This window comes from Ochotona curzoniae, unplaced genomic scaffold (assembly GCF_017591425.1).
Source record: "Ochotona curzoniae isolate NIBS_2020 unplaced genomic scaffold, NIBS_Ocur_1.0 contig_64, whole genome shotgun sequence".
Classification (NCBI taxonomy): Eukaryota; Metazoa; Chordata; class Mammalia; order Lagomorpha; family Ochotonidae; genus Ochotona; species Ochotona curzoniae.
In genome coordinates this window covers 10,502,966-10,528,812 of record NW_024466502.1, presented here as the reverse complement: position 1 = coordinate 10,528,812, position 25,847 = coordinate 10,502,966, and the positions used below count along the sequence as shown (strand labels likewise).

At 39.3% G+C, this 25,847-nt stretch overlaps 1 protein-coding gene and 1 long non-coding RNA gene across 23 annotated transcripts in view; both read left to right on the top strand.

Annotated features, from left to right (window-relative positions):
* Window positions 1-23,111, top strand: part of MBNL2 (muscleblind like splicing regulator 2) — a 150,298-nt gene extending 127,187 nt beyond the window's left edge. For 21 of the 22 annotated variants that reach the window (XM_040991215.1, XM_040991214.1, XM_040991226.1 and 18 more), the window contains one exon: window positions 20,327-23,111. In XM_040991215.1, the coding sequence (XP_040847149.1) occupies window positions 20,327-20,454 (128 nt within the window). In that variant the 3' untranslated portion in view covers window positions 20,455-23,111. The remainder of the gene's footprint in view (window positions 1-20,326) is intronic. The other variant, XM_040991204.1, reaches the window with a different exon arrangement.
* On the top strand, window positions 2,670-5,863 carry LOC121163610. Its single transcript, XR_005884916.1, has 2 exons — window positions 2,670-2,735; window positions 3,093-5,863. It is a non-coding gene; the product is annotated as an uncharacterized LOC121163610 (long non-coding RNA).
* Window positions 23,112-25,847: the final 2,736 nt, after the last annotated feature.

The window sequence follows — 25,847 nt, the reverse complement described above, 5'->3', positions numbered from 1 at the left end:
AGAAAGTGCTTTTGTTTGTTTGGGATTTTGTTTTTTTGTTTTTGTTTTTAATGATGAGATGAGAGAAGGATGAGACTGTTCACAATCTTCCATTTGGTTCCAAGCACCTTTTCTCACTTGATCATATTAATGGGGAAGGTGAATGTCTGAATCTTTTTAGTCAGTTCCTGGAAGGTGCTTGTGATGCTTGACCCAGTCTGTGCTGCAAAGTCCCATCAGATGGAAATAAGTTGGAGGTATAACAGACCAAAGTTTTCGTTGTACCTTAAGGCTGATTCAGTGTTTCTGACACTTAGAGATGATTGCTGAGGAAGGAAAGGATAACAAGATCAGGGGATGTTTTAGGGATAAAGTGTGTGTAAAGTGTAAACACTGGACGATTCTCTCAATGTAGCAAGCATCTGCATTCATCCGCGTAGCTGTGTATGTAGATGGGAGGCAGGATGGAATATGCAGAAGGTTCCATACATTATTTTAAAACAGTCGTAAAGAAAATAACAAGCCGAAACCTCAATTAATCCAAAAAGATGTGATGAAAGGAGTGCCTCTCAGAAGCTTCTAGAATTCTAGAGTCTGCATTTTGTAGCTTATCAAATATAATAGCCACTGTAGGTCTGCACTACAAGAAAATAATTCAGAGAAATGTTTTAGTAGCTTTTGATGGCAGTCAACTTGCATGCATACAAAACCTACAGAAAAGCAAATTACAATAAATACAAATTTATGGAAATGGCCTCACTGATGTATTTTCAACAAGTTTCAAGGAGAAAATGTCTGCAGGAGATGTTGGAGATTCTTCTAGCAGGGAGCAGAGAACATAGAGATTGGCAATGCCTGTGAACTCACAAGTTGTCATCTTGTTAAGATTTCATCCCTCACACTCCAATTGAATCACATCCATGTGAATTATGTAAGCCACTCAAACATGATGAACCTCAGTTTTCCCATTCATTCATGAAAGAACAGAACTAACAGAAGCAGATGGTCTCTGCATTTGACTGAACCAGTAGGTCTGTGACCCTGAAGCTAGGCCTAAAATGTGAGATTATAAAGGTCAATGGAAACAAAATGGAGGGTGAGGCTGACGAAGCACCCCGCCTTCTCATCTCCATTGTCTTAATACAAAATGCCAGAGTCTTGACAGGATTTTACTGGGGCTACTTGTAAGTTAAACAGTTCAAGTATTTCAAACGAATAGGCATTGCATTAGACATAAATCATTCACAGAAAAAAGGGAATAGACTCAAATACACCCTGACAGTTTCTTCTTGAGCAGAGGACAAGCAACGCATCTACCGATTCCATTCTCAGGGACTCTATTTGGACATGACCTTTGAAATTAAGTAAGAACAGAATCTGATACATTTCAGAAGCATAAAATATAAGATCTTTTTATAGCTTTTTTGGCTGTTTGGTTCTATTTGGGGTTGTAAATAGATATATAGATAAAAATAAATAAATAGATCAAGCAATAACTCTCATTTCAGTTTATGTATTTGGACTTTAGTAAACAGATTAAACCTAATATTGCAAACCATTTATTGCATAAAAGGTATGATTCTAACTGGTCTTTACCACATGCTATATATATATATCACATCAGCTATTCGATTCTATGAAAGAAGATACATACAGATGAGGTAAACTACCTCGGTTAACATCATACAATTAACATGTGACCCAGATGGCATTTAAATCCAGGCCCTCAGCCTGCAGATGCCTTTCTTCCTAACTGCAAATACACAAGATGTACTTCTTTCACAAATAAAAGCTATGCATTGAGTGTTGTCCATTGAGACCCTGTGACAACAAGCTCTACTGTGATAGGAGGATGTGAAGTAATGTTAAAAATGTAGCTCAGACTAAAAGTGAATCCTAACCAAGAAAATGAACTGAATTTCAACATAACTTCATGTTAGTTATGTAGCAGCCAAGACATGTCTAGAAACCAAAAGTTAACTTCAACTTAGTTTACTTAACGACTTTCTTAAAGGTCCAACTCTAATCTTCTCCCACAGCCCTCAGCGCACTCACACCCACCCAGCTGAAAGTACTTTTCCTGTCTTACATTCTACAGTGACTTTGTATACACATCACTGAAGGCATCATAACTATATGCCAATTAAATGCCAATTTCAAGGCTCAGTCTTTGTTAGGCTCCGAAGGCTTTTTAGTCAGGCTAATGAGCAAGTCAAGACTCTGAAGAGTGAGCAGGTGGATTTGAGCAGGCGAGTTTGCAGAGGCCACCAGGACAGGGCTATTGGCAAATGGCATACTTTCTCTTGCTCTTGAGCGTTACTACATAGGGAGTGTTCCTTTTACATAAAGAGAAACATAAAAACAATGCCATACAATGGCAAAACCTAAGTCAAGTTCACGTGACAGAGAGATGTGGTGGCCTTAAGTGAATCAGCATTTAGTCCCTTCCCTTCTAGGCCAACAGTTGGTACATTCACTGGTCAGATGCCTCCACTGTGTTCACCCTAATGTGCAGATTTCACTTCCTACCCGAAATCCTGAGGCTAACGAAGCCCCTCCTCAACCCTGCAAAGCAGAGCCTATGTATGAAAGAGTTCCTGCAGATCCGCAGTGCAGCATTGTGACTCTGTCTCTTCATCAGAGCTCCGTGGACCCTGGAGGCTATCACACATCGAGTTCTCCCTGGAGTGTGACTGAGATCAGGACTCTTTCATGCAGCACCCCAACAGTGCATGCCTAAATGCTGATGAAAATAGGTCATGTTTCTTTTTTTTTTTTTTAAAGATTTATTTTTATTATTTTTTCATTGGAAAGGCGGATATACAGAGAGGAGAGACAGAGAGGAAGATCTTCCATCCGATGATTCACTCCCCAAGTGAGCCGCAACGGGCCGATACTATGCCGATCCGAAGCCAGGAGCCTCTTCCGGGTCTCCCACACAGGTGCAGGTTCCCAAAGCTTTGGGCCGTCCTCAACTGCTTTCCCAGGCCACAGGCAGGGAGCTGGAAGGGAAGCGGGGCTGCCGGGATTAGAACCGGCGCCCATATGGGATCCCGGGCGTGCAAGGCGAGGACCTTTAACCACTTGCGCCACCGTGCTGGGCCCAAAAATAGGTCATGTTTCTGAGAGCATGCTGACCAAAACTGAATCACTTCTCTCAAAGTTAATGTGTAAAATTTCAACCTCAACATCTTTTCACATCTTCTGAACCATCCACCAAAGATTAAATCCATTCAACACAGAGTTGGTCATAGGGAGAATTGGTTGAAACTTAGTTGATGTATGATATGCACATAGTACTTGACTTATTAAATATTTGGAAGGTCAGAAAATCCCATTTTGCAGACATGCCTTGTATTTGTTTACTATATATGATAGTCAATTTCAAACATCTTACCTGAAAAATGAAATAATATATAACCAGATTTAAATACTATGCTTCATATGACATGCTACAAATCATTAAGGAGCAAAAAGAAAAACTTAAAATCATTCCACTCCACAAATGTGAGTCAACTTCAAAGCTATTTGCATATAGGTTTTTGGATGTGCAAGTTAACCTATACCAACCATGAAAGCTGGGAAGATTAAGGTGATATTTTACTTCATCTCTCTCTCTCTCATTTCAAAGTTTTATAAAACATCTATTATTCAATGCCATCTGTTAGGACTATATTCAGACAAATGTAGGAGGCATTAACCATTCCTCACTATTCACCACTTGACCCATTTTGAGGCCTGTGATTGTTTCATAAGAAAAATCTTGGTTTCTGTGAAGCCCCGGTGTGGGCGGAATAGGCTCTTGTCAGATTTCTCTCCTGCAATACATAGCAAAGTGGCTGGCCTCTGTGTCTCACGAGGCAACTGTGAAGCTCTCCCTTCTCGTAGCTTCTTGTTCCTGGGAACAGATTACAGAAAGCAGCTGGGCCCCAAGACTGTTGTTCTTCACCAGAGCAAGCACAGCCATTGTCACCGTCTAGCCCTTGTATTGAATGAGTGCCACAGGCACCTGTCCACCTGACTCACGTCATACTGTCAAGGCTGAGGCACCATGAACGCTTTGTCTAGCTCTGGAGTTCAGTTGTGGTGATGAACCCGGTTGCTTCAAACAAGGCAATCATCTTAACAGATATTTTGGGGGGTAGGAAAAGACCAAATGTGTGTGTGTGTGTGTGTGTGTGTGTGTGTGTGTGTAGAAAGAGAGAGAGAAAAGAATGAGAGAAAGAGGAGAGAGAAAAGGAAAGACATTTGTTCTGGCCTGCTGCATTTCTTTGCATAAAAAACAAAACTATAAAAAATTGCAGGATTTGCATTTAGCTAATGCTACTAGTGAAAGCTGTAGCTATAGCTGTAGCCACATTGTACCATGTGGCTAGTGCATTGGAGCCCAGACTTGCTAGTATGGTTTAAAATATCGTAATAGCAATAATAAAGGTGGGGAGTAGCTTTGCCTCTTGGAGGTGAACATGGGGCCAGGAGACCAATAAGGAGAAAGATTTTTCTCTTCAAGAAATTAGAAACTAAGAAGACAATGTGTATTATTTCGTTGCCTCAGAAGAGCTGCTTTGCAGGATCACCAAGGGTTTTAATTAATCAATGCACCTGCAGACTCCCCAAGGAAAGGCTGTAAGTGCTGTAATGTAGTATATTTTCGTTTTTCATGAATAATTTCCACTTCATGGTGAGGAACTTGGGTAGAATTCCATCGTATACAGCACCTACTGACAGCAGGTCAGCTCCAGTTTTTTGCAGCTCATGAAGTCCTCCCTGTCTGGCGGCTCACCCTGTTTAATAGACTTCAAATCCCATTCTCTTTTGCATTTTGATGGAATTTGAGGAGTGGTCTTTTTTTGGAAAGTCACATTCTCGGTAGTATTTTGGCTTTAGTCGATAGTAGTAAAATCATGCTCCACTTCTCTAATTTTAGGTCTTCTCCTTTGAGCAGAATGAATATGTAGTTCATCCTATGCGTGTATGTATTTCCAGCTTTAGATGCAGAAGGAGCAAGAGATACTGCAGTGCAGGAACCCAGATCGACTTTCCAGCCTGAATCTCATTCTTGATCAGAATTGCTGTGAACCAAATAAAATTTTTACCCATAGGCTTTTATGTGCAAGTTCTGCCATGGCTCCAACCTTCTGACATTTCCACCTCTCTGCCTTCAGGGAGCTAGTCAGCCCTTCTGTGTGGGTGTATAGGAAGGAGACACAAACTTGAGTGTGGCTTACCTACCAAAACATAATGCCACGGTGTGTCAAAGGCAAACTCGCAGTTGGTCTGGCCTCCTAGCTATTTCCAGCCTACCGTTCCCTCTGGGTGGCATTGCTGGAGACAGGGACCTCCAAGGTCAGATCTGAGTCTGCTGGAGAGATGTTAAGGGTATTGCCTCACTGTGCAGTGAAAAAGCTGTGAAACAATCTGAGCATGTTATGCAACAGAATTCTCCAGTACCCAAGCATTGCTGCCTGGGAAACAGACCGTGTGGCAGGAACCCATCCCCAAAGGGGCTGAGGATATGTAGGAATTAGGCCAATAAAGGATGGGTAAAATTGCTCCTGACACCATGACAAGCTTGCAATTAGGGGTGGAGATGAGGGTGTGATAAAGGGAATTTACAACCATAAAGATACCAACAGTCTACTTCATGTGTGCTATCACATTTAAATTCATCAGTGAGCTAAAATTTTGTTTTGCATGTGACTAAATTAGAGCACAGGATCTCTCACGACTAATTTGTAGTGTAGCCTGACCCCATGCCTGCCTGACCTTCAAGCCAATGTTTTCCCCTCTCATCCTATTTTTCCCTGATAACATGTGTGGTTTAGAAAGGAATTTCAAGATTGATCCCAGACTTTATTCCATGATAGAGGAGCTAGGATTGTGTCAAATCTAAAAAAGGGGACAGAGGGTGTTGTCCAAGCTCAGTGAGTTTACTTTCAGCCACTGGCTAGGAATGTCAGACACAAGAGAGCTTGAAGGGGCAGACACAGTGGACAAGTCATGGGGCTTTGAATGGCAGGATCAGAAGGGGTCAGGAAGAATGTCCGGGGCTCTTCATTATCCATCTGCCTCCTCCCAAACCTGGTTTTCTTGGGTTTAACCCTGATTTCATGACATCATTAATGAAGAGCTCCTTTTCCGGTGGACATGCATTTGGCCTATCCCGGCTCTTGTTTTCCCACTCATTCTCAGAATGTTCCTTTTGCAAGGTTCTCATTTCTAACCAAATACATACTTCACTCCTCACAAGGTATTTCTGGGATCACCAGAAGTAAGATGGCTGCATCAGCATTAAGCTGATTGTTATCAGACATCACCCATGTCCCCCTGGGCAGCAGCTTTTGTAGCTCTGACCTAACGTCAGCATCAGCTAAATCACACATATGAAAGGTAGATGAAATCGTTGAGGACAAATTTGACACCATCATGCTGTGCCTCTAGAGTAACTGCTAAGAAACACTGTAATGAAAATTTCGTGATAAATTGTTGTAGGAGCCCAGATTAGCAGGCCTAAAAGCCAGTTGTCTGTGTCCTGTCTGAAGACAGATTTTGGCCTGTTCACCACATAGCTTCCTGAGAAAGTGCTTGAGATGATACCAGAAGGGGCCTCAGAGAAACATGACTTCTACACAGCACAGCCAACTGTCTGTCAAGCACACATGTTGCATGCTATGCTAGGTCTTTCCTGTGAATTATCCTCATGCCTGCTATGCAGGCAGGAAACTGCACTTCTGAGAAGTGGAGGTGCTTGCCTGGGATGATACCAATAAGGGGCCAAACCAGGCCTGGGGCTTCCCTCCAGCTCCTGATCTTCTGTTCAGTGACTTGGCCAAGTGACAGGAGGAGGGATGAAAAGTCGAGCCCTGCCGACACCACTCCTAGGCCCTGTCCCCTTCCTCAAAACCACACTGGAGAAAGCTCTTTGCAGGATCAAAAAGGTATCAGAGAAGTTGAACTTGATTCCTTCTTTTTCTCTAAACATTTGTTCTGGTAATAATGTCACAACTTTTCTAGGAATTATTCTTTCAGCATCTGCCACGGTGACATTGAAATATGAGAAAGGACCAGGGGACCACTGTTGTCACAAGGAGTCAGGAAAGAAAGAACAGCTTGAATTGATTCCTTGTGTTCATATTCTCTTCTTTGCCCTACTTGGACCCCTACAACATTTTGGATGACCTTGAAAAATGAAAGGGGTTGGGCCCAGCATGGTAGTCTAGCAGCTAAAGTCCTTACCTTGAATGCACCAGGATCCTATATGGGCACCAGTTCTAATCCTGGTAGCCCGCTTCCCATCCAGCTCCCTGCTTGTGGCCTAGGAAAGCAGTCGAGGACGGCCAAAGCCTTGGGATCCTGCACCCGCGTGGGAGACCCAGAAGAAGCTCCAGACTCCTGACTTCATATTGGCTCAGCTCTGGCTGTTGCAACTGCTTGGGGAGTAAATCAGTGGATGGAAGATCTTCCTCTCTGTCTCTCCTCCTCTCTAAATATCTGATTTATCAATTAAAATAAATAAATCCTAAAAAAAAAAGAGAGAAAAATGAAAGGGGCTGACACAGGAAATAGAGGGAATATGTAAAGAGTGAAGGAAAAATGCCATTGAGTTCTGCCTTGGAGAGAGGTGTTGGTTGGATACAGCTTTGTTATTAAACATAGGCTGGCAAATTCTCTTTTCTGCTGATTGAAGGCTTGAAAATTGAAAGACATGTTTCTTAACGAAGACTAGGTACCCCAAAATAACCATTTACTATGAGCGGTTATCAAAGATGCATTAAGAAATACGATAGCTTGTCAAAATATTCACATTTTTGATTCAGTCTAGGAAACTTAAAAAAAGTTTGCACGTTACCATAAAATGAAGATTGTACTTGTTGTACATTTACTACCAGTAGCACTCTTTAAATGCTCCTGCATTAATCCTCACAACACCCTATGGGCTAGCGACAATTTTTAATTACCGTTATAAAGATGAAGAATACCAAGTATAAAAGACTTTGAATAACTTAGCCCGGTAGCGCTCCTACTCAGCCTGGAAGCTGGCTTTGAATTAGATCTAACTTTAAAGTTTGGGAGGGCCCATCTCAGGGACTTTCTACTCCAGTGGACCCGATTATCAGGAACTGATGACTATTGGCACATTTGTAAGAATTAAGATTTTAGTTTAAAAAGTGATTGGTAGAAATTTATACTCAAGACTTCAATGAAAAATAACAAAACTCTAGCCTGTATTTATTTGTCAGTGGTAGGTCAGGACATGCAGATAAACTCAGAAAGGGAAGTACCCTCGACAATTTTTAATTTCATTCAAAATCAATTTTATTAACAACACATAAAGAGTATCATATAGGTTCTATACAGAATAGCATGTAAAAATATTTTTCATGTTTCATTTTTAAGGCAGAGATAGGGATAGGCAGACAGAGTTGAGGACAGACTGTAAGATAAGGAGAGATCTCCGGTCTGCTAGTTTATCCCCAAAGGTCTGTACCAGCCAGGGCCGGGTGAGGCCAGAGCCAGGGGCTGGAACATGGTCCAGGTCTCCTGCGTGGACAGCAAGGACCTGAGCACTGGCGCCAGCACTGCAGCCTCCTCGGGTGCAGCTTAGCAGGAAGCTGCATTCGGGTACCAAGTAGGGGTTCAAACCCAGGCACCCTGGTGAGAGATGTGGGCATTCCAGTTGGCATCAACACGGTTATGTCACACAGCTGCTTCCACAATAACGTTGGCCAAAGGCCTATTTAAATACCAGGGAAGATAAAATTTTATTGAAGAATATAGCTCCCAAAATAACAGCTAAGAGAACAGTACCAGAAAAAATTAAAACACCACTACACATATACTTTATATATATTATTTCATTTAAAGATTCCACATAACTGTGAATTATCTTTTCTGTCTTCCAGTTTAGAGCAAATCTTAGAGCATAATTGGGTAAGATTAAAGCTAAAGGAAATGTCTGAGCAAAAGCAGGTGACTATTTTTGACTAGATGGGAGCTTCTAGACACCGTAGGACTGGGATGAACCTCTTTACCTAATTCCCCTTGATCACTGAGTTTAGCTGTTGGTAATAAATGCTGGTGAGGATGCCCGGATAGGTACCCTTAGCCGCTGCTGATAGGAAAGTAAACTAGAGCAGCCATTGAGGAAGACATCGTGAAAATTCCTCAGGTATCTGAAAATAGATCACATGGCCCAATCATCCCACTCCTGGAATTTTTCCAAAATGGAATTAGCATATGAGAGAATTATTTGTACCACCATGTTTATAGCAGTTCAATTCGTAATAGCTAAGATATGAAATCAACCCAGATGCCTATCAATTGATGAATGGATAAAAAGATATATGTGTGTGTGTGAGTGTGTATATGCAGGTGCAGGGTCCCAAGGCTTTGGGCTGTCCTCGACTGCTTCCCCAGGCCACAGGCAGGGAGCTGGATGGGAAGTGGAGCTGCCGGGATTAGAACTGGAGCCCATAAAGGACCGCGGCACAGTCAAGGCAAGGACTTTAGCCACCAGGCTCCATTTGTTTATTTTTTATACTACAATGTTTGTTTACACTCCTGATGAATAGTAGTTTTTTTTTTCCACTTGGTATATGTTGATATCTTAACCTAATGGAGTGTTAAGCCCATGATGGCAAAATAAAATGAAAATATATCATCGTAAAGCATAGGAGAAAAATGAATAAGGAGGAGGGTGGGCTGGGATTGCAGGCAGCAGGGAGGCTAGAATTACTAAATCTATGAAATATGAATTACAAAATAAATATGAAATATGCGAAAATTTTCACTTGCTACAAATTCTAAACAAACAAAAAAAATCACCTATTAAAGAAGAAAATTCTCTTAGAAGCAAAAACTTTTCAAAGTCCAGCTTGAATACCATAAACAGCCTAAAAATATTGCTGGCTGGTGAAATCGCAAGGGGATTCCAGTTTGAGTTCAGGATACAGGAACCGTAACACAGAGGGAGAAAGCATAGCTGCACCCTCCCCGGGCTGGAAAATGGACAGGTAACTCCTGGCAGAGGAGGCTACCAAGAATGAGTGCCCACATTCAGGGCTTCGGTTTTTTTAAGCAACCATCTAAAAACAGAGACACTGTTTTTCTCCACTAGTCCTCCAATCCACCCCCAGAACCCAGGCACATGCACATCTCCAGAATCCTTTGGGCAATGTGAGGGAAAGGACTGTGAAGAGAGAAACTGGAATCTTAATTTAGTTGTAAGTAAAATCACAGAGCTAAATTAAAAAACAGGAAGGGGATTTTTACTGATGATTCAGGTGCACGATGGAAAAGAACAAAGGATGTTATTTGAAGCCAAAATGTTAAAGGATGAAAGGGGGTGAAGAGGGGGAGAGAGAAAAAACGAAAATGAAAGGAGAAGGAATTAAGTGCTTTGTAAGAAAGTTCGTTGGAAATTATTGCTTAAAGAAGACAGAACTTCAGGAAGATGGAAGGTTCTGGAGATGGATACTGCTAATGGTTAATATGTTAAATTTTATAACTAAAAAGGTTGGAAATGTAAATTTTATACTATATCCATTTCACCAGCCCTTTTGAATGTTGGCAAAATATCTGAATACACATTTCTTTAAAAAAAAAAAAGGAATGAAGAATTGGCAAACAAACAAAAAAAAGATGCCTAATTGTACCAAGGTTTTTGTTTTTATTAAATATTCTTGTAGTAAAATGATTGTTTCCACACCAAAAGACAAACAAACAAACAAAAACCAATCCTCTATGTGGTTGGCCATGTTTAAGAGTATGAACGAGGATTCTTCCTCACTGAAGCAGTTTTGTTAAAAGCCAATTCTGAGGTGCTGGGCTTTAACAAAAGCCTACTGTTTATTCTTAGCAAAGATCTTCACCTCTTTTCTCAACAAATGTGTATGAAGAATGCATTGTGTGCCATATATAAGAAATACAGCAGTGAAAAAGAATGGTCCCTGTTCTCAAGGATCATGCAGGGAGGGGACCAGCACTGGCCAGCTGGTAAACATCATCTCAAAACTTGATGAGCAGTGCTGAAATAACGGGCGTAACCATGGAGCTCCAGTGTGGAATCAAGACATCTAAAAGAACGGAGAGCTCTACCTCTGTGTAAATCATTCTCCCTTGGCCTGCAATTTGTCTTCTATTATTCCACTTCCTGGGGATTCCTGGGAAGGAAAGATGGTCCCCTGGCTTAGCTACCAGGCAGAGGTACCCACGTTGATCCAAGCAGAGTGAGAGAATAAGGTTTAGAAAAGCCACAGCTCTCACTGGGGGCAGAGCCATGCTTCCTGAATCCCCTTCAGAACTCATTTAATGTTTCCCTTGCACGTTCATGATGGTTGTAATATTCCAAGAAACATTTCCATGTCTAGTACGCAATGTTAAGCGGACCGTTCCTTTTACTGAATTTTAGCATTTGATTATTTTTCTCTGCAGGATATCTTAAAAGCCAGTTCTTAACACGCTGAATTATATATTCTGTCCCACTGGTAAAATGAGGCCTGCTGCCAAAATGTGCTCAGGGTTCTAAATCTAACACAGTGGCAGTGGGTACAACAGCAGAGCCCTGAGCAGGACTACAATTTCAGGCGAAATCCAACAGGATCTTGTATTTATCATTTTTTCCTTGACTTGAATCTTCAGTGCATGTCTCTGAATAGAATCCCATCTTAAAGAAATCAATATTTTAAAATTTCATTTCAGATATCCCCTACACTGATTTTTTTAATTCATTGTTGTAAATTTTTTTTGAACACTTTGTGATTTTGCATGTATATTCGAATTTTAAATGTTTTTTTTTAATTCCTGAGTTGTCATTCATATCCTTTGAAAGGTTTGTGAGGTATTTATTTATTTGCCAATCAGAAAGGGAACAAAGAGAGAGAGGGAGTGATTCAGAGAGACAAAGCTGCCAGCCACAAGGGTGAGAACCACCAGCTACTGCCTTCCAGCTGCAGCTTAGCTGGAAGCAAGAGTCAGGAGTAGAGGCAAAACTTGAACCCAGATCACTAAATGATATGCAGGGTCCAACAGCACGTGAACTGTTACATCAAATGTCTGCTCTTCTTTTAAGGTACCTAAACTTGCATTATGTCAAAAATAACTTTGAGAAAAATTAGATACACTGAGGAAAAATAAAAAAAAAATTCCCACAAAATAAACCTTAACATTAGGTTACAAACACGGCTTGTTAGATGTAGTTTTCTTATATTCTACCTTTTCACTCACAGCTATCTTTAATTCTGACATATTGCACTGTAAATATTTCAGACAGTTTAGAATATTTCTGAATTGGTGTGGCACAAATAGTATATAGTGATTCTTGATACAGTGTAGGAATTCAGCCTTCTTTGATATTTAATATTCTTTAATACTGAGAATACCTGATTTGAAAAATGTTTGAACCTTCTTTGTTTGCTTGTTTTGGAATTCAAACAATTTTTCTCTAACAAAAACAGTGGAGTTGGTAGTTAAGTCTCTAAGTTGGTGCACAAGGGTTTAACGCATGACACTGTCCATGGATGACATTAGGCTAACAACATTCTCTAAGGCAAACACTTGCCCTGCTCATGGATGTCCTTGTCTGTCTGTATTCAAGAAACTCTCAATAGTAAATGGTTAACCCAAACCCCTAGACCAATTCTGACAGGAAATTCTTTCACCACCAACCACGGTGACTTCTATTTCTAGAATGGACGTTGGGATATTTAGTGGAGTTGAAATGTGAAGTATAGCCTGGAATTAGTAATGTCAGATAAAGAACAGGGATATAAATTCTGGGACCTGTTCCTGTGTAGCCATCAAACTCACTCACAAAACCCTCTTTCTCACTTTCCTTGATGGTTTGACCTATCTGCTTGCTGTTTTCCTGGCTTACTGCATGGCCCGTCTCTGCTGAGCAAATGGGATCCCATAGGTCATTTCCTAAATAAATACAAAACATTCTCAACTATGGCACCAACGGAAAGAACCAGAAACAAAAAGTTTGCTTGTCATATCCCTTTACTTCCTTCCTAATTTATGTGCGGGGAGGAGGGGGTGGAATATCACTCCGTATAGGCTATGGATTGTTAGATGCTCTGAATTCCCATCTCAGTGTGAACGTAACAAACCATCCTCAGCCATCTGGACCAAGCTACTCTTTAAGTGCACAGTGCTGCGGGCATTCCAGCCAAGTCTAGTTTGCTCTCCTAAGAGTGACAGTGACTGTGATACTTTAGAGTATTCTGCCAGAGAGCTGCAGAGGATGGGTCAGGCTTTGGGACCCTGCGCCCAGGTGGAAGACCCAGAAGAAGCTTCTGGCTCTTGGCTTTGGATCAGCTCTGCTCTGGCCATTACAGCTGCCTGGGTGGTAGACCAGCAGACTGAATGCCTCTGTTTCCTTCTCTCTGTAACTGTCTTTTAAAGAAAAATAAAATAAATCTTAAAATATAAAAAAGAATATCCTCCCAGAACCCCAATATATGCCTTTACTGTGCAAATAAAAATATATTGTGAAAATAATGTAATACAATGGTGTCCTCCCCCAGAACAAGTCTCCCAATTTGATGTGTCTTCACAAATAACAGGTATCTCTAAATTTTTGTACAAGTAAAGTTTATAGTCATAGAAAAGGGCAAATAAGCTTCTTCAAAATTAAAACATTAATATGTATAACTATAATTGCTTTAATTACTCTTCTTAGAATATATATTAGTAAAGAGAACAAAGTCATGCTATTTCGTATACACAGCTTAAAAGCATACTTCCCATCCTGCCTCTTCTTCCATCACTCTCACTCTTCCTCCTTCTTTTCTTATTTTTCCTAAAATTTTTATGTTGACATACTTTTTTTTTCATATCCACAAGATTAACACCCACCCTCACAAAATAGATTTCAACAAGTAGTAAGTAGAAAAACCACTATTACTCAAGAACATAGATAAGGGCTATAAAATAATTAAAACTAAAAAAGGTTAATTTTGTTTGTCTACATTACATTTTTAGTATTACACATACTAGTTACCACAAAACAGGGAAAATGTGACATTTGTCTTTTGGAGACTGGCTTATTTCACTAAGCATAACAATCTCCAGCTGATTTTGTTGGGCAGACATGGTTTACATTCTCTCTCTCCCTTATAGCTGAGTACTAGTCTATCCTGAATAGCATAAATGTTTCTTATCCAGCCATCAGCTGATGGCATTTGAGTTGATTCCATATCTTACCTATTGTCCGTTAAGCTGCTATAAACATAGGGATTCAGGTTGCTCTACATCTGCATCATGAATTCTTCAAGAGACCAAAGAAATTTGCTCTTGACTTCAGGAATGCATACTGTGTTTAAGAACTGCATTACCAGGGGTCCTACAATGTATAAATATTCCTCTTTGTGAAGTTTGCTTTGACCAAAATAATTCACAAGTTTCTCATCTTAGAGTCAGGGATTCTAGACAATAGTGTCTAGACACATGGGGAAGAAGAAAAAGGAGGAACAGAAGGAGGGAGAGAGAGAGATTAGCCAGTGGGGAGACAGAAGTAGGGGTCACTACTTGTGGAGAGTAGGTCAAAGGGCATGACAGAATTGAGAGAAAACCGCAGATAAAGATAGAGATCAGTACTAATTTTAAAATAAATACCGTTTTACTTAGGGAGAGAGTGAAATGCTTTTTTCTTTGTCTTTTGAGGGAACAGGGCCTTGTAAACACAGAAGTTTTCTAAGAGATCTACCAACTCTGAATGCTTTCTGCAGCTGAGGTTTTCTTTCATCTGCTGTTTCTTCCTTTATCAGGAATTGTGTCCCCAGCCTGGGATAGTTTGACTTTAGTTCATACACAATGGGGAGGGAAAAGAAGGGGCGGCTGTTTATTTTTTCTTGGATATTTCTGAATTCTTAACTGCACCCCTTGCCCCCCTCCCATGAATGGAGTGGTATCTTCTGTGATGCCAACATTGTGGCACCAGATCCTTAGTGGCTTTCTATTTATTCAACAAATTCTGCAACTGACAAAGAATAGATGCCTCCTGCAGATCCAGCTCTGTTCTAAATCACAGAGACACAAAGGTGATTGAAACACTCCCCTCATCCTTAACAAGTATAGTTTTGCTATGAAATACAGCTAATGCACCAGTCCTACTTAGAAACACACACACACACACACACACGTGATAACAAAAAACATTGAGATCTTTTCATATTTCAGCAAGGTCACAGAAATATTTTGTAAGATATGTTTTATATTCCTCTCCATATTCAGCACTACCAAGACAGTCCTTAATGGCTATTCACAGGAGAATTGAACACAACATTCACTCTACAGCTTTTCTAATGTTTTTGTGGCTTAAGCGCAGAGGAACAGTCTTTGTTTTCATGGAAATATGTCCCCTATCAATTAACAGAGCAAGAAGAGTTCTCTTGAATTTGAATTTAATATTGAGCTGTCATTTTAAAGGTTAAGGCTTCTGACATCCTTGAATCTCTGCAGTGACACTTTGACATCAGAAGTGTAGACATTTCTCCAAGTTATCAGAGGCTCACAATTCCAAAAGCGATTCATGTGTATGATTCCTGCAGATTAACCACAAGTAGAAAACTCAGCACCAATACTTCGTGCCTATGCAACACTGGGTAAACTCTTTGCTGTTTTTTCTTCTTCTGCAACCTGCTCTTAAAGGGACTAGTTAGTTCAGCTGTTGAGCTCAAGATGCACATGGGCTCCAGTTGAATGTTGGTCTCTACATAGACCATACTGAACCAGCACATACCATGGGTGAGATGATAGAGCTGGTTCAGCTTAAACATGCCAACAATATGGAAGAGGCACAACAACATGCATATTTCTTCTCTGATTCAGAGATGGCATTGCCTGTTGGCCAATTAACCTGTCCCCCTGGATGAAAGCCACATTGTCGGCAAGTTGCAGGATTCACTCTCCCTTCAGACCTCTGCTGATTCTACTCACGCTTCCTGCTGCTGCCTCCCACAGTACTGCCTCTAGCCTGCACAGGTGCCCAGCTCAGGCAGACAGCCAACCAGACCTGGTGGGCATCTCTTCTGAGAACACAAAACTCACAGGGACACCTACTGGCAGCTCATAGCTGAGTTTAGCCAAAAAGATATATTCGACTCATACTGAGTTGTTTTCTATAATGTGAATTATAGACCGAATTATAATGTAAATTATAGACTGCATTTCCAGCTTCCTTTGGAAAATGAAAGACCAAGCAATATGGAACCCAAGGGTCTATAGGTAACAGCTGCCCAGAGCCCAGGAGATGCTTCCCTATGTTCTCCCAAGTCCTTTCATTTATGTCCTTTTCCCACCTGATCCCAATGTGCTTAGGATTTAGGCAGCACATAACCTGGTCTACTTTGTAGTAAGTCATCTGCCATTGTATGCAAGCTAATGTTATATACTTTGTTGAGGAGACAGAAAATACTGCATGGCTTCTTGTAACATATTTGATAAAAAGCAATCCCTTCGATGTTCTTTGAAGCCATTCATACTTTATCTCCAGTAATAAAGAAGACTTAACTTATGCTAGGTTCATATGGGGCAACTGAAGGTTGCACATCAATATTGTTACATCCAACTGCCACGGGGGAATAGTTTAATTCACCTAATATGATCTCCTTTCCTTATTGATAAATAGACTCTACGGCAGTCAACTGACATTTTTGCATCACAGATGTTTCTGCTGTAACTGGAGGATTCACTAAAGATTTATGAAAGCACTCATGATTTGAGATAAAGTGTACCTTTGTTTTAAAAATAGAATAGTGGATTTTGCGGGCATCAGCTACTCTCAATTTTGTGCAGTCTCTTTTTAGTAGAAATAGGAATTGAAATATGCTTTCAGTTTGGAATTTTGATTTACCTTACTGCATTGGCCTAGACTCATTGTTAATAATTTAACTTCTTTCTCCTACCACAGTTCTGTTATATAAAAGTCCTACTTACCTGAGGGAATATTCTATCAGGGAGACAAATAAAATGTATCTTACTTAATATGCTTGCTGTTTTTCCTATCATCATAGCTTTTCTGACACTGCAGTAGTGCTGCCTCATTTAGGCAAGGTGTTGTGTTGTTCACCATGCAGCTAGACACAGCTTGCAGCAGGATGTGGTTGGCCACCCAGACCAGGATGCCCTGAGAAGCGCCCTAGCTGCCTCCCAAGTCCAGTAGCAGTTCCTGCCCACCCGTGCCTGCAGCCAGCTCTGCCTGCTCTCCAGAGCTCCAGGCTTCACCCGCCTCACTGTACTGACTCCGAGCTTGAGTGTCTTCCCCAACTGGGAGAGATGTAGACAGCCTCTGAGATCACTGCTCCCCCTGGTCTCATCTCAGACTGTCATCTCTGTGCCCTTGAGAAGATTCCCATGGCAGCGAGCACATCCTGGCTTAAGTAAGCACTTGGTACATTGGACCAGCCAATTAAAATTCTTCTTTTTCATATCTGCAAAAAATATGGCCACTCCACTGACCTAACCTGTAAGAGGGTGATATAAATCCGCAGAGTCTCCTGGAAGTTAAGGGCATGCATATTAAAATCCAGACAAAGACATGAGGCTTAAGATGGCACTTTGAGGAGATCTGACTATGTGTACTCTGGCAGACCCTATGGGTTTCCAATGGACCCTTCCTGGAGAGCCCAGACTGCTTCACTCTGGAGGTTAAGTAAGGAACTCTGTGTCAGCCTCAGATCTCAACAAATAGTGGGCAGGATAGATGCCATACAGTGTGGTCTGTTGAGCTCATTTTGGTTAATTTTGTGTGAATTAACCATTTTTAAAATGGTCAACGTCAGGTTTGGGTGTAGACCATGTACCCAGAGTACCATAAAAGCCTGTAATATTGAGAATGTATGGTTTTACCTCTACAGAAATATCCAGGCAGCTTCTGAAGCTTGCCACCCTCCTGGCCACAACAATTACAGTGGGGACTGAAGAATTTCATGTATATAATCAGTACAGAATAAAATGTCAGAGGAAAAGCAACAAGAAAGCACACAACATGTACCTTTTCATTTCATTTTAAATTATGTCTCTTGTGCCAATGAAAAACACATTGAACTAAAGAAGATCCCTGTCTAAAACCAGACAGCACTTTCCTTCAAAGCAGCTTCACACTTCCTCACCCCACCCCTCACCCCACACATGCCTCTCCTCGTCCCTCTGCAGTGACCAGCTGCTGGTCTTCCACTCAGATCTGTCCTCCCCTGCCTTAGTGTCCTACAGTTTGTAATGACACGAGCTGCGAATCAGCAGCAGCAGCAGCAGGATCCAAGGTGCAGCAGTTAAGTAAGAGGCACTCAGCCAACAACTGTGCTTCTAGACTCCTGTCCTGTCTGTTTCCAGGGTAAATTTCACCCCAGAGTACATTCCAGACTAGGACATGGTATGTGTCTGATAAAAAGTTAATAATAAATGATACTTTCAAGAAAAACTGCAGCCATCAAAATGGAACTTACAAGGAGAAACACCTGAAGCTTATCTACCAGTTAAGGCTGAATCTATTGAGCCTCTGGAGATGTGCAGGTGCTAGCAGAATTTATATTTTTATAACACATATTCCTATTTGGTCTACAACACAGGCAAAGGGATGGCCAGAGTTTCCTGGCCTCGATGCCAGGCAGCTGTCACAGTTCAGAGTTCGGTGTTTATTCCCATTGCTTTTCTCCACATAAGGGTCTGTGGACAGACTGGGGCAAGAGGGAAGGCAGTCTGCATGAGTCTAGTTAAGGCTTGACAACTGAGTTATAGTCCTACTGAACACTCGTAGTGTTGTATGTCACTTTCCCAAACCCAAGTTCAAGGCATTGTTGCAACTAACTTCCGCAATACAAATTCTTAATTTGTCCACTGCTGTGCTATACTTTTCTTTCCAGGTGGTTAGGAATTGTATTCTATGTGGCATTTTGATTTCAGTTAATAAGCAAAAGTGAGAATACATTCAAAATATGTATTATTCCATATCAGTATAAGAAACCACAAGATTTTCTTTTCTATGTATCAGAAAGTCACTTGTTCAAGTCAAAGAGAGAAGAAAGTAGGACATGGGTTTATGCCCTGAAGTGTATTATTATTATTTGGAGAACTTATAGATGGCATTGAAGCCAAGAGATGAAACAGAAAGATCTATACTTAATAAATATATAAATATAAAAGTGAAGTCATTAGCTGACCATGTGGAGAATTTGAGTATTAGTTGGCTGCAGAGAAACTGGGCAAAGATATGGTGATAATAATATTCAAAACTTGATATTGTATTTGCATATTAATCCTATTATGTTTTTATTCAAGTCTATCAGTATATGAGACAAAGAATGCTGCCTTTCCTGATTAATTTAAAACTCCAAAATATTTTTAAAATTAAAGGGCACCTGAAGTTTTAGGTTCCATGAGGCATATTTAATGGAATGATTTCATCATCTATTTTTATAATTCTATGCAAATCAGTTTATTTCAATAAAATTAAAATATTCATGTATGTTTCACAGGAACAAGCAGTTGAATGTATTAAATCTCAAAGAGAAAATGATCCAAAAGAATAAATTCCAACATAAATTAAACCTGTGAAAATAAGGCTTCTGTTGTGGAATGAATTTCAGCATGCAGGAATATTAGCTGAACTTTTATTATTTCTTAAACACAGACTTGGCTGTTTAATAAACATGTTGTTTGCTATCTATACAAAGTTTAGTCAAAGCACTTCATAAACAATAACATAATGTTAGAATTTATTAAAAACTTGGTTTTAACCTTGGAATTTAATGAACCACATAGGCCAAACTTCCTCTGCTTTGCGGACGTATGAATTGGAAATAAACTTGAAAACTCACACACCAGGAAGCACAGTTGTGTTTGATAGCTTTGCTTTATCTGTGCTTCAGCATGGTTTTGGATTATTTTTCTTTTTTCTCTTAATATGTGACATTTAAACATTGCTAGAATTTGAAATTAGTTATTCTGTGTTGGGAATAGGGTTACTTTTGATGAGAGGACATTTTTGAATTACAAATGTGAGTTAATAAGTTTTTTATTTATTGTGAAAGGAAGAAAGGATGAAGGAAGGAAAGAGAAATAAAGGGAGAGAGAGAGAGGGCCTGTTTATATTGTATGGGTCACAGTTTCACAGAAATTCTGGGCTGTTGAATCATCATGTTTTATAGTGGTCAATTAGTATAAATGATTAAGCATAAAACCTTAGCATGAAAAGCAAGTACTGTGCAAACTTATAATTGCATCAAATCATGAGACATGAAGAAAAATCGCATTTATCAAATGTCTATTTTCAGCAAATAAAACTTAAAATTGTTATTTTGCCCGGAAGAAAAGATCTCTAAATCACACTTGTCTTTTTCTTTGACAGATAATTCTGAAATAATCAGCAGAAATGGAATGGAATGCCAAGACTCTGCATTGAGAATAACTAAGCATTGTTACTGTACATACTATCCTGTTTCCTCCTCAATAGAATTGCCACAAACTGCATGCTAAATAAAGATTTAGTTCTTCTGGACAGACCACACTCTAAGAAGCTAGTGCTGCTCTATCATATATGAGTATTAAATATGGTATGCTTAGTATATTCCAACCTAAGATAGTTAACTACCTGAGACCAGCTGTGATGTTTAAAGACATAAAGGATAAAGTTTACTTTTAAACGGTTTTTAAACATAGTTTCTGTCCTAGGAATATTGTCTTATCTCCATAACTATAGCTGATGCAGGAATTCCAACCAATTTATTCATTTCGACTCAAAATATCTCAAATTTAGCAATAAACACTTAGCATTAGTTTAAAAACCTATTCCGAGGGCAGGTTCAATTCCAACTCCAATCACTGTCATTTTACCTTATCCCCTGGAGCAAAGGGTATGTTTCACTTCTTGACGAGATGAATGCTGCAGCAAAGATGAGAAGTGAAGTAAAAATAAATAAGTAAGTAAATAAATACCTGTTCTGCAGGTATAAAATTTGAATGGAAATTCAAGCACAAGTGCTGGGGACACATCAGGGTGTGATATTTGGTTTGCCTGGAGATGCCACATTGAATCGTGTGATTCTAGAATAACGTTAAATAGATTGAAAAAGAAACTTTTGCACGGTATGAACTTCATACCCCACCAAACAAAGTCTTGAAGGTATTATTTTACAAGTATATTTTTAAAGTTGTTTTATAAGAGAGACTTTGTAGAAGTGCCTAGATTTTGCCAGACTTCATCCAGCTTGACAGGAATGAGGGGCCCATGCCAACAGTCTAATCTAAAGGGATTAGTCTTTCAAACTCACCATCCGGTTGCCTGTTACAGAATAACTCTTCTAAACTAGAAACCTAGTCCAACAAGGAAGCTGTAGGTGAGGAGATCTGTATAATATTCTAATTTAAGTAAGTTTGAGTTTAGTCACTGCAAATTTGACTGTGACTTTAAATTACTATGTAAACAAAAAAGTAGATAGTTCACTTTTAAAAAAAATCCATTACTGTTTTGCATTTCAAAAGTTGGATTAAAGGGTTGTAACTGACTACAGCATGGAAAAAGTAGTTCTTTTAATTCTTTCACCTTAAAGCATATTTTATGTCTCAAAAGTATAAAAAACTTTAATACAAGTACATACATATTATATATACACATACATATATATACTATATATGGATGAAACATATTTTAATGTTGTTTACTTTTTTAAATACTTGGTTGATCTTTAAGGTAATAGCGATACAATTAAATTTTGTTCATAAAGTTTGTTTTAAAGTTTATTTTAAGCACTATCGTACCAAATATTTCATATTTCACATTTTATATGTTGCACATAGCCTATACAGTACCTACATAGTTTTTAAATTATTGTTTAAAAAACAAAACAGCTGTTATAAATGGATATTATGTGTAATTGTTTAAAACATCCATTTTCTTTATGAACATATTAGTGATTGAAGTATTTTGACTTTTGAGATTGAATGTAAAATATTTTAAATTTTGGCATCATTGCCTGTTCTGAAAACTAGATGCACCAACCATATCATTATTTGTTTGAGAAAAAAAAAATTTCATTTTAATTCATGTTGGTCAAAGTCTAATTACTATCTATCTTAGAGATCTGATAACCCTTGTATCAAAAGAAAATCCCATTCTACGTGTAATCCTACGTAGTGCTTGTATCGTTGCATTTGTTTTAATTTGTGGATAAGTATTGTATCTAATGTGTATTACTTTGGTAGTTTCATTTTTATGTACTATTAATACTTGTAATTTTTTCGACTATAGCAATGTAGTTATGCTACAACTTACCTGAAACATTCAAACTTGCTTTTCCTTTTTTTTTTCTTTGTTAATTCATTTTAACTCATTGTAAACATAGTATACGTTACTAAAAGATAAATTATGGGAATCACTGAGATATTTTTGTAGACTGTTATAACATTCTCTTTTTTTCTTCTGTTTCATGATTTTGTTTTTAAAGTTTACTAGCACACAACTATTTTCAGCCCTTTAATAATTAAGCATCAAAACATCACCTGGATCCCCAAAGAGAGAGGACTGTATTTTTTACTATGATATCCATTGTCCAGAATTGTGATTATAATATGCAAAGAGTCATAAATATGCCATTTACAATAAGGAGGAAGCAAGGCAAATGCATAGATGTACAAATAGATGTACAACAGATTTTGCTTTTTATTTATTTATAATGTAATTTTATAGAATAATTCTGGGATTTGAGAGGATCTAAAACTATTTTTCTGTATAAATATTATTTGCCAAAAGTTTGTTTATATTCAGAAGTCTGACTATGATGAATAAATCTTAAATGCTTTGTTTAACTACAAAAACAAAAATATCACCAATATCCAAGACATGACGATATCAATTCAACAAATACTGTAGTTAAGAGAATAACTCTCCACGTGTATGGGAACTGCATTTCACTCTTGGTTTTCAGGATGTAACAGCACTTCAGTGAAATATTTCTTCAGCCATACCACTGGTAACATTTATACTAAATCTTTCTGTAACACTTAAAGAATTCTCTCATTCATTAACTTACAGTGTAAACAGGAGTCTAATTTGTATCAATTCTATGTTTTGGTTGTAATATTCAGTTCACTCACTCAATGTACAACCAATGAAATAAAAGAAGCATTTAAAAGGATTGTACAGTGTTCTTCTTTTTTGTGCTGTGACAGTCAAACACAACAGTGTAAGAAGACCCAGCTCTAGCCTTCCAAAATCTGGTGAATCCAATAGATTTTCTTGGGGAGTTAGCTTTTTAAAAGCAAGAAAAACACTTTAAAATGGTAAATCCATTTTTAGAATCCTTAGAATTACAGGCAAAAAGAAACCCTATCACTCAGGTCTCTTTTTGGTTCTGATTGAAATTGATGAGATGGAAGCATCAAGAACTCGATGGAGAACAGATAGTCTCATTAAATTGTGCCTATACAGGCTTCTGGTTAGAGCTTGCATGGACAGCACAGACCCTAGGCTGTAGGTAGAGCATAGTGTTAAGTTTTGTTCTGCACAGAGGTCTTAGCCCAATAGACCAAGATCAGAACAGGTGTTGTACCAACAAGGCCTCTGCTATCTCACACAGGGCCCTGATCTTCCTAACAGATGGTTTCTGGACAGAAGGATACGTCAAAATTTCTTTCTCAGTCTTTTGAGATCCACCGTATTTTTCAAGAAAATACTACTGGCCTTTTGAGTGGTGTCATAATTTGTCCTCTGTCGCCTAAATAGAATAGATGAGATAGAGCCATTTATAAGGAGTGCGGGTTGATGTCACTTCACAGTTCTGGAGTCTAACAGGCACAAGAGGATGGCTCTGGCATCTTTTCTGCTCCTGGTGAGGCCCATGTGCCGCTTCAATTTTGTGTGGAAAGTCAATGGGTAACTGAGTGCATACAAAACAGGAGAGGCAGCCTTGCTTCACAACTATCTGCTCCTGAGACAATTAACCTTCTGAGAAAGGGAGAACTCTCTCCTGCTGTAAGTCCACCAGGGAAGAAACAAGCATTAATTCCTCTCAATGACTCTCTGCGCCTCCTAAAGAACCAACTACGAGTGGTCTTTACATTTCCACGTTAGTTGTGGAGTAGACCAACCATCTTCACGTGCCAGCAGGGGGGACATGGCCCATGGTGGGGTTGCCAAGGCAGGACAGGAAGAGGGCATCAGCTTTCCTCCACAGCTGACATAAAGCTCACAATGTCCCTCACAAGGACAGGAAGCAGAAGCATTCAGCACATTGGACACAATACAAGCAACAGAGCTTGCATTTTTAAACTGTACCATCATGATTTCAAAGGGTAAAAATACTTTTGACACCTCTGTGGATATTTGTAAAGTTGGTTATATATTTGAGCAATGCAGAATAAACCATGTTATTCCATCAGGAATTCCTTACCAAAAAATCCTGTTAAATCCCAGGTGGCCACTTTAGAGAATAAGTTGTCATTTTAAGTGAAGAGTCAAAAACTGTACTTAAAAATGTTCACACCTGGTTTCACGAAGTGTAACTTTATCAGTAGAATGGTTTTTTATGGTACTACATAAAAGCAAAAAGTAAAACCTAAACCTCAGGGGACTAAAAATGTCGTAATTTTTAAGCTTTGAAAGCATCTAGGTATGAACTATTTAGTATTCTTTAGTTAGCTTCCAAAACAAAATCACTATTTTAATTGTGAACTGTGTAAACAAATACTGTACTCTTTCCCTTTTAAGCAAAGTCTTCTTGCAGTGGTACAGAGCTAAGCAAACCAAATAAAGTGGGATCTCTTCCTATTTTTAAGAGGAAGCTACTGGCTCCTTATTATTATTTTTTTTCCCTCAAAAATTTCCCTTGTGTCTCTGGAAAATTCTGTGATATTTGCTGCCACGCTGGCCTATCTACATCAAATGACTGTACCACTATCAGTAAGTGCGGCTGCTACAGAACAAAACAGGGTAATAATCTCCCCCGTTCTCTTGGTAGAGGTGGTGGGTGGCAGAGATGAGAATGGGTAGAATTGAGAATGTTTCCCAGAGCCTATTTAGGTAGCAAGCTCTGTGCAGAACATTCTGTGAGAATCCTTCAAACCTTTCATGGAAAAAAAAAAATGAACGAAAGGTAAGTATATTTCAAACAAAAAATTTTTTGAAACCCATAATATAAGGGGAGGGAGGTGGTCTTAAAAGAAGTCCTGGAAAATGCATATTATGAAAAAACTATGGATTTGAGAAGGTTCTGTAACAAAATGAATTTGTTAGTTAATGCCATTTTTGTACAAACTTTTTAAAAGTACCTTGTGTCTGTCTAGCAAACGCATCCAATGTCAGTAACATACATTACTAATAACTGAAAAGTTACAACTACTGTAGGGATCCTTATTCAAGGTACCTAAAAGTCCTGTAATAAGTAGATAGATTCTAAATCACTATGTGACTAGCTCGACAGCTCAGAGGAAAACCTTTGAGCATCTTAATTGTACGAGCAAAAGACATATGACTTCACGCTGATCCTGTGTAGGACACTTTGAAGAACCATAGCCTCCTGCCTATTTGAAGTGTTCCTTTGATATGGGGCATGACAGTGGGCAGGAACTCAGGGTTGCCAGCAAGAGCTCCACAGCGTTCCAGGTATCGCCCGAGTCCCATACCCTTCCATGATGTTTGCAGCTGTGGGTGGTTGGCACATTCACTTCTCTCATGCACCCCGTCCCCTCCACCACCATCATGCACCAGACACCATGAAACTTACCAGATTCCTAAAGAGAGGCAGAGAGGTGAGGGAGTACGCCAATCTTGCCCAAGATGCCCCCCTCATTTGAAGACTCAATTCACTACCGTCCCAGGAACCACCTTTATCCTTTAAAAGGACTATCCCAAGTTTTGTCTTTCCCAAACTTGC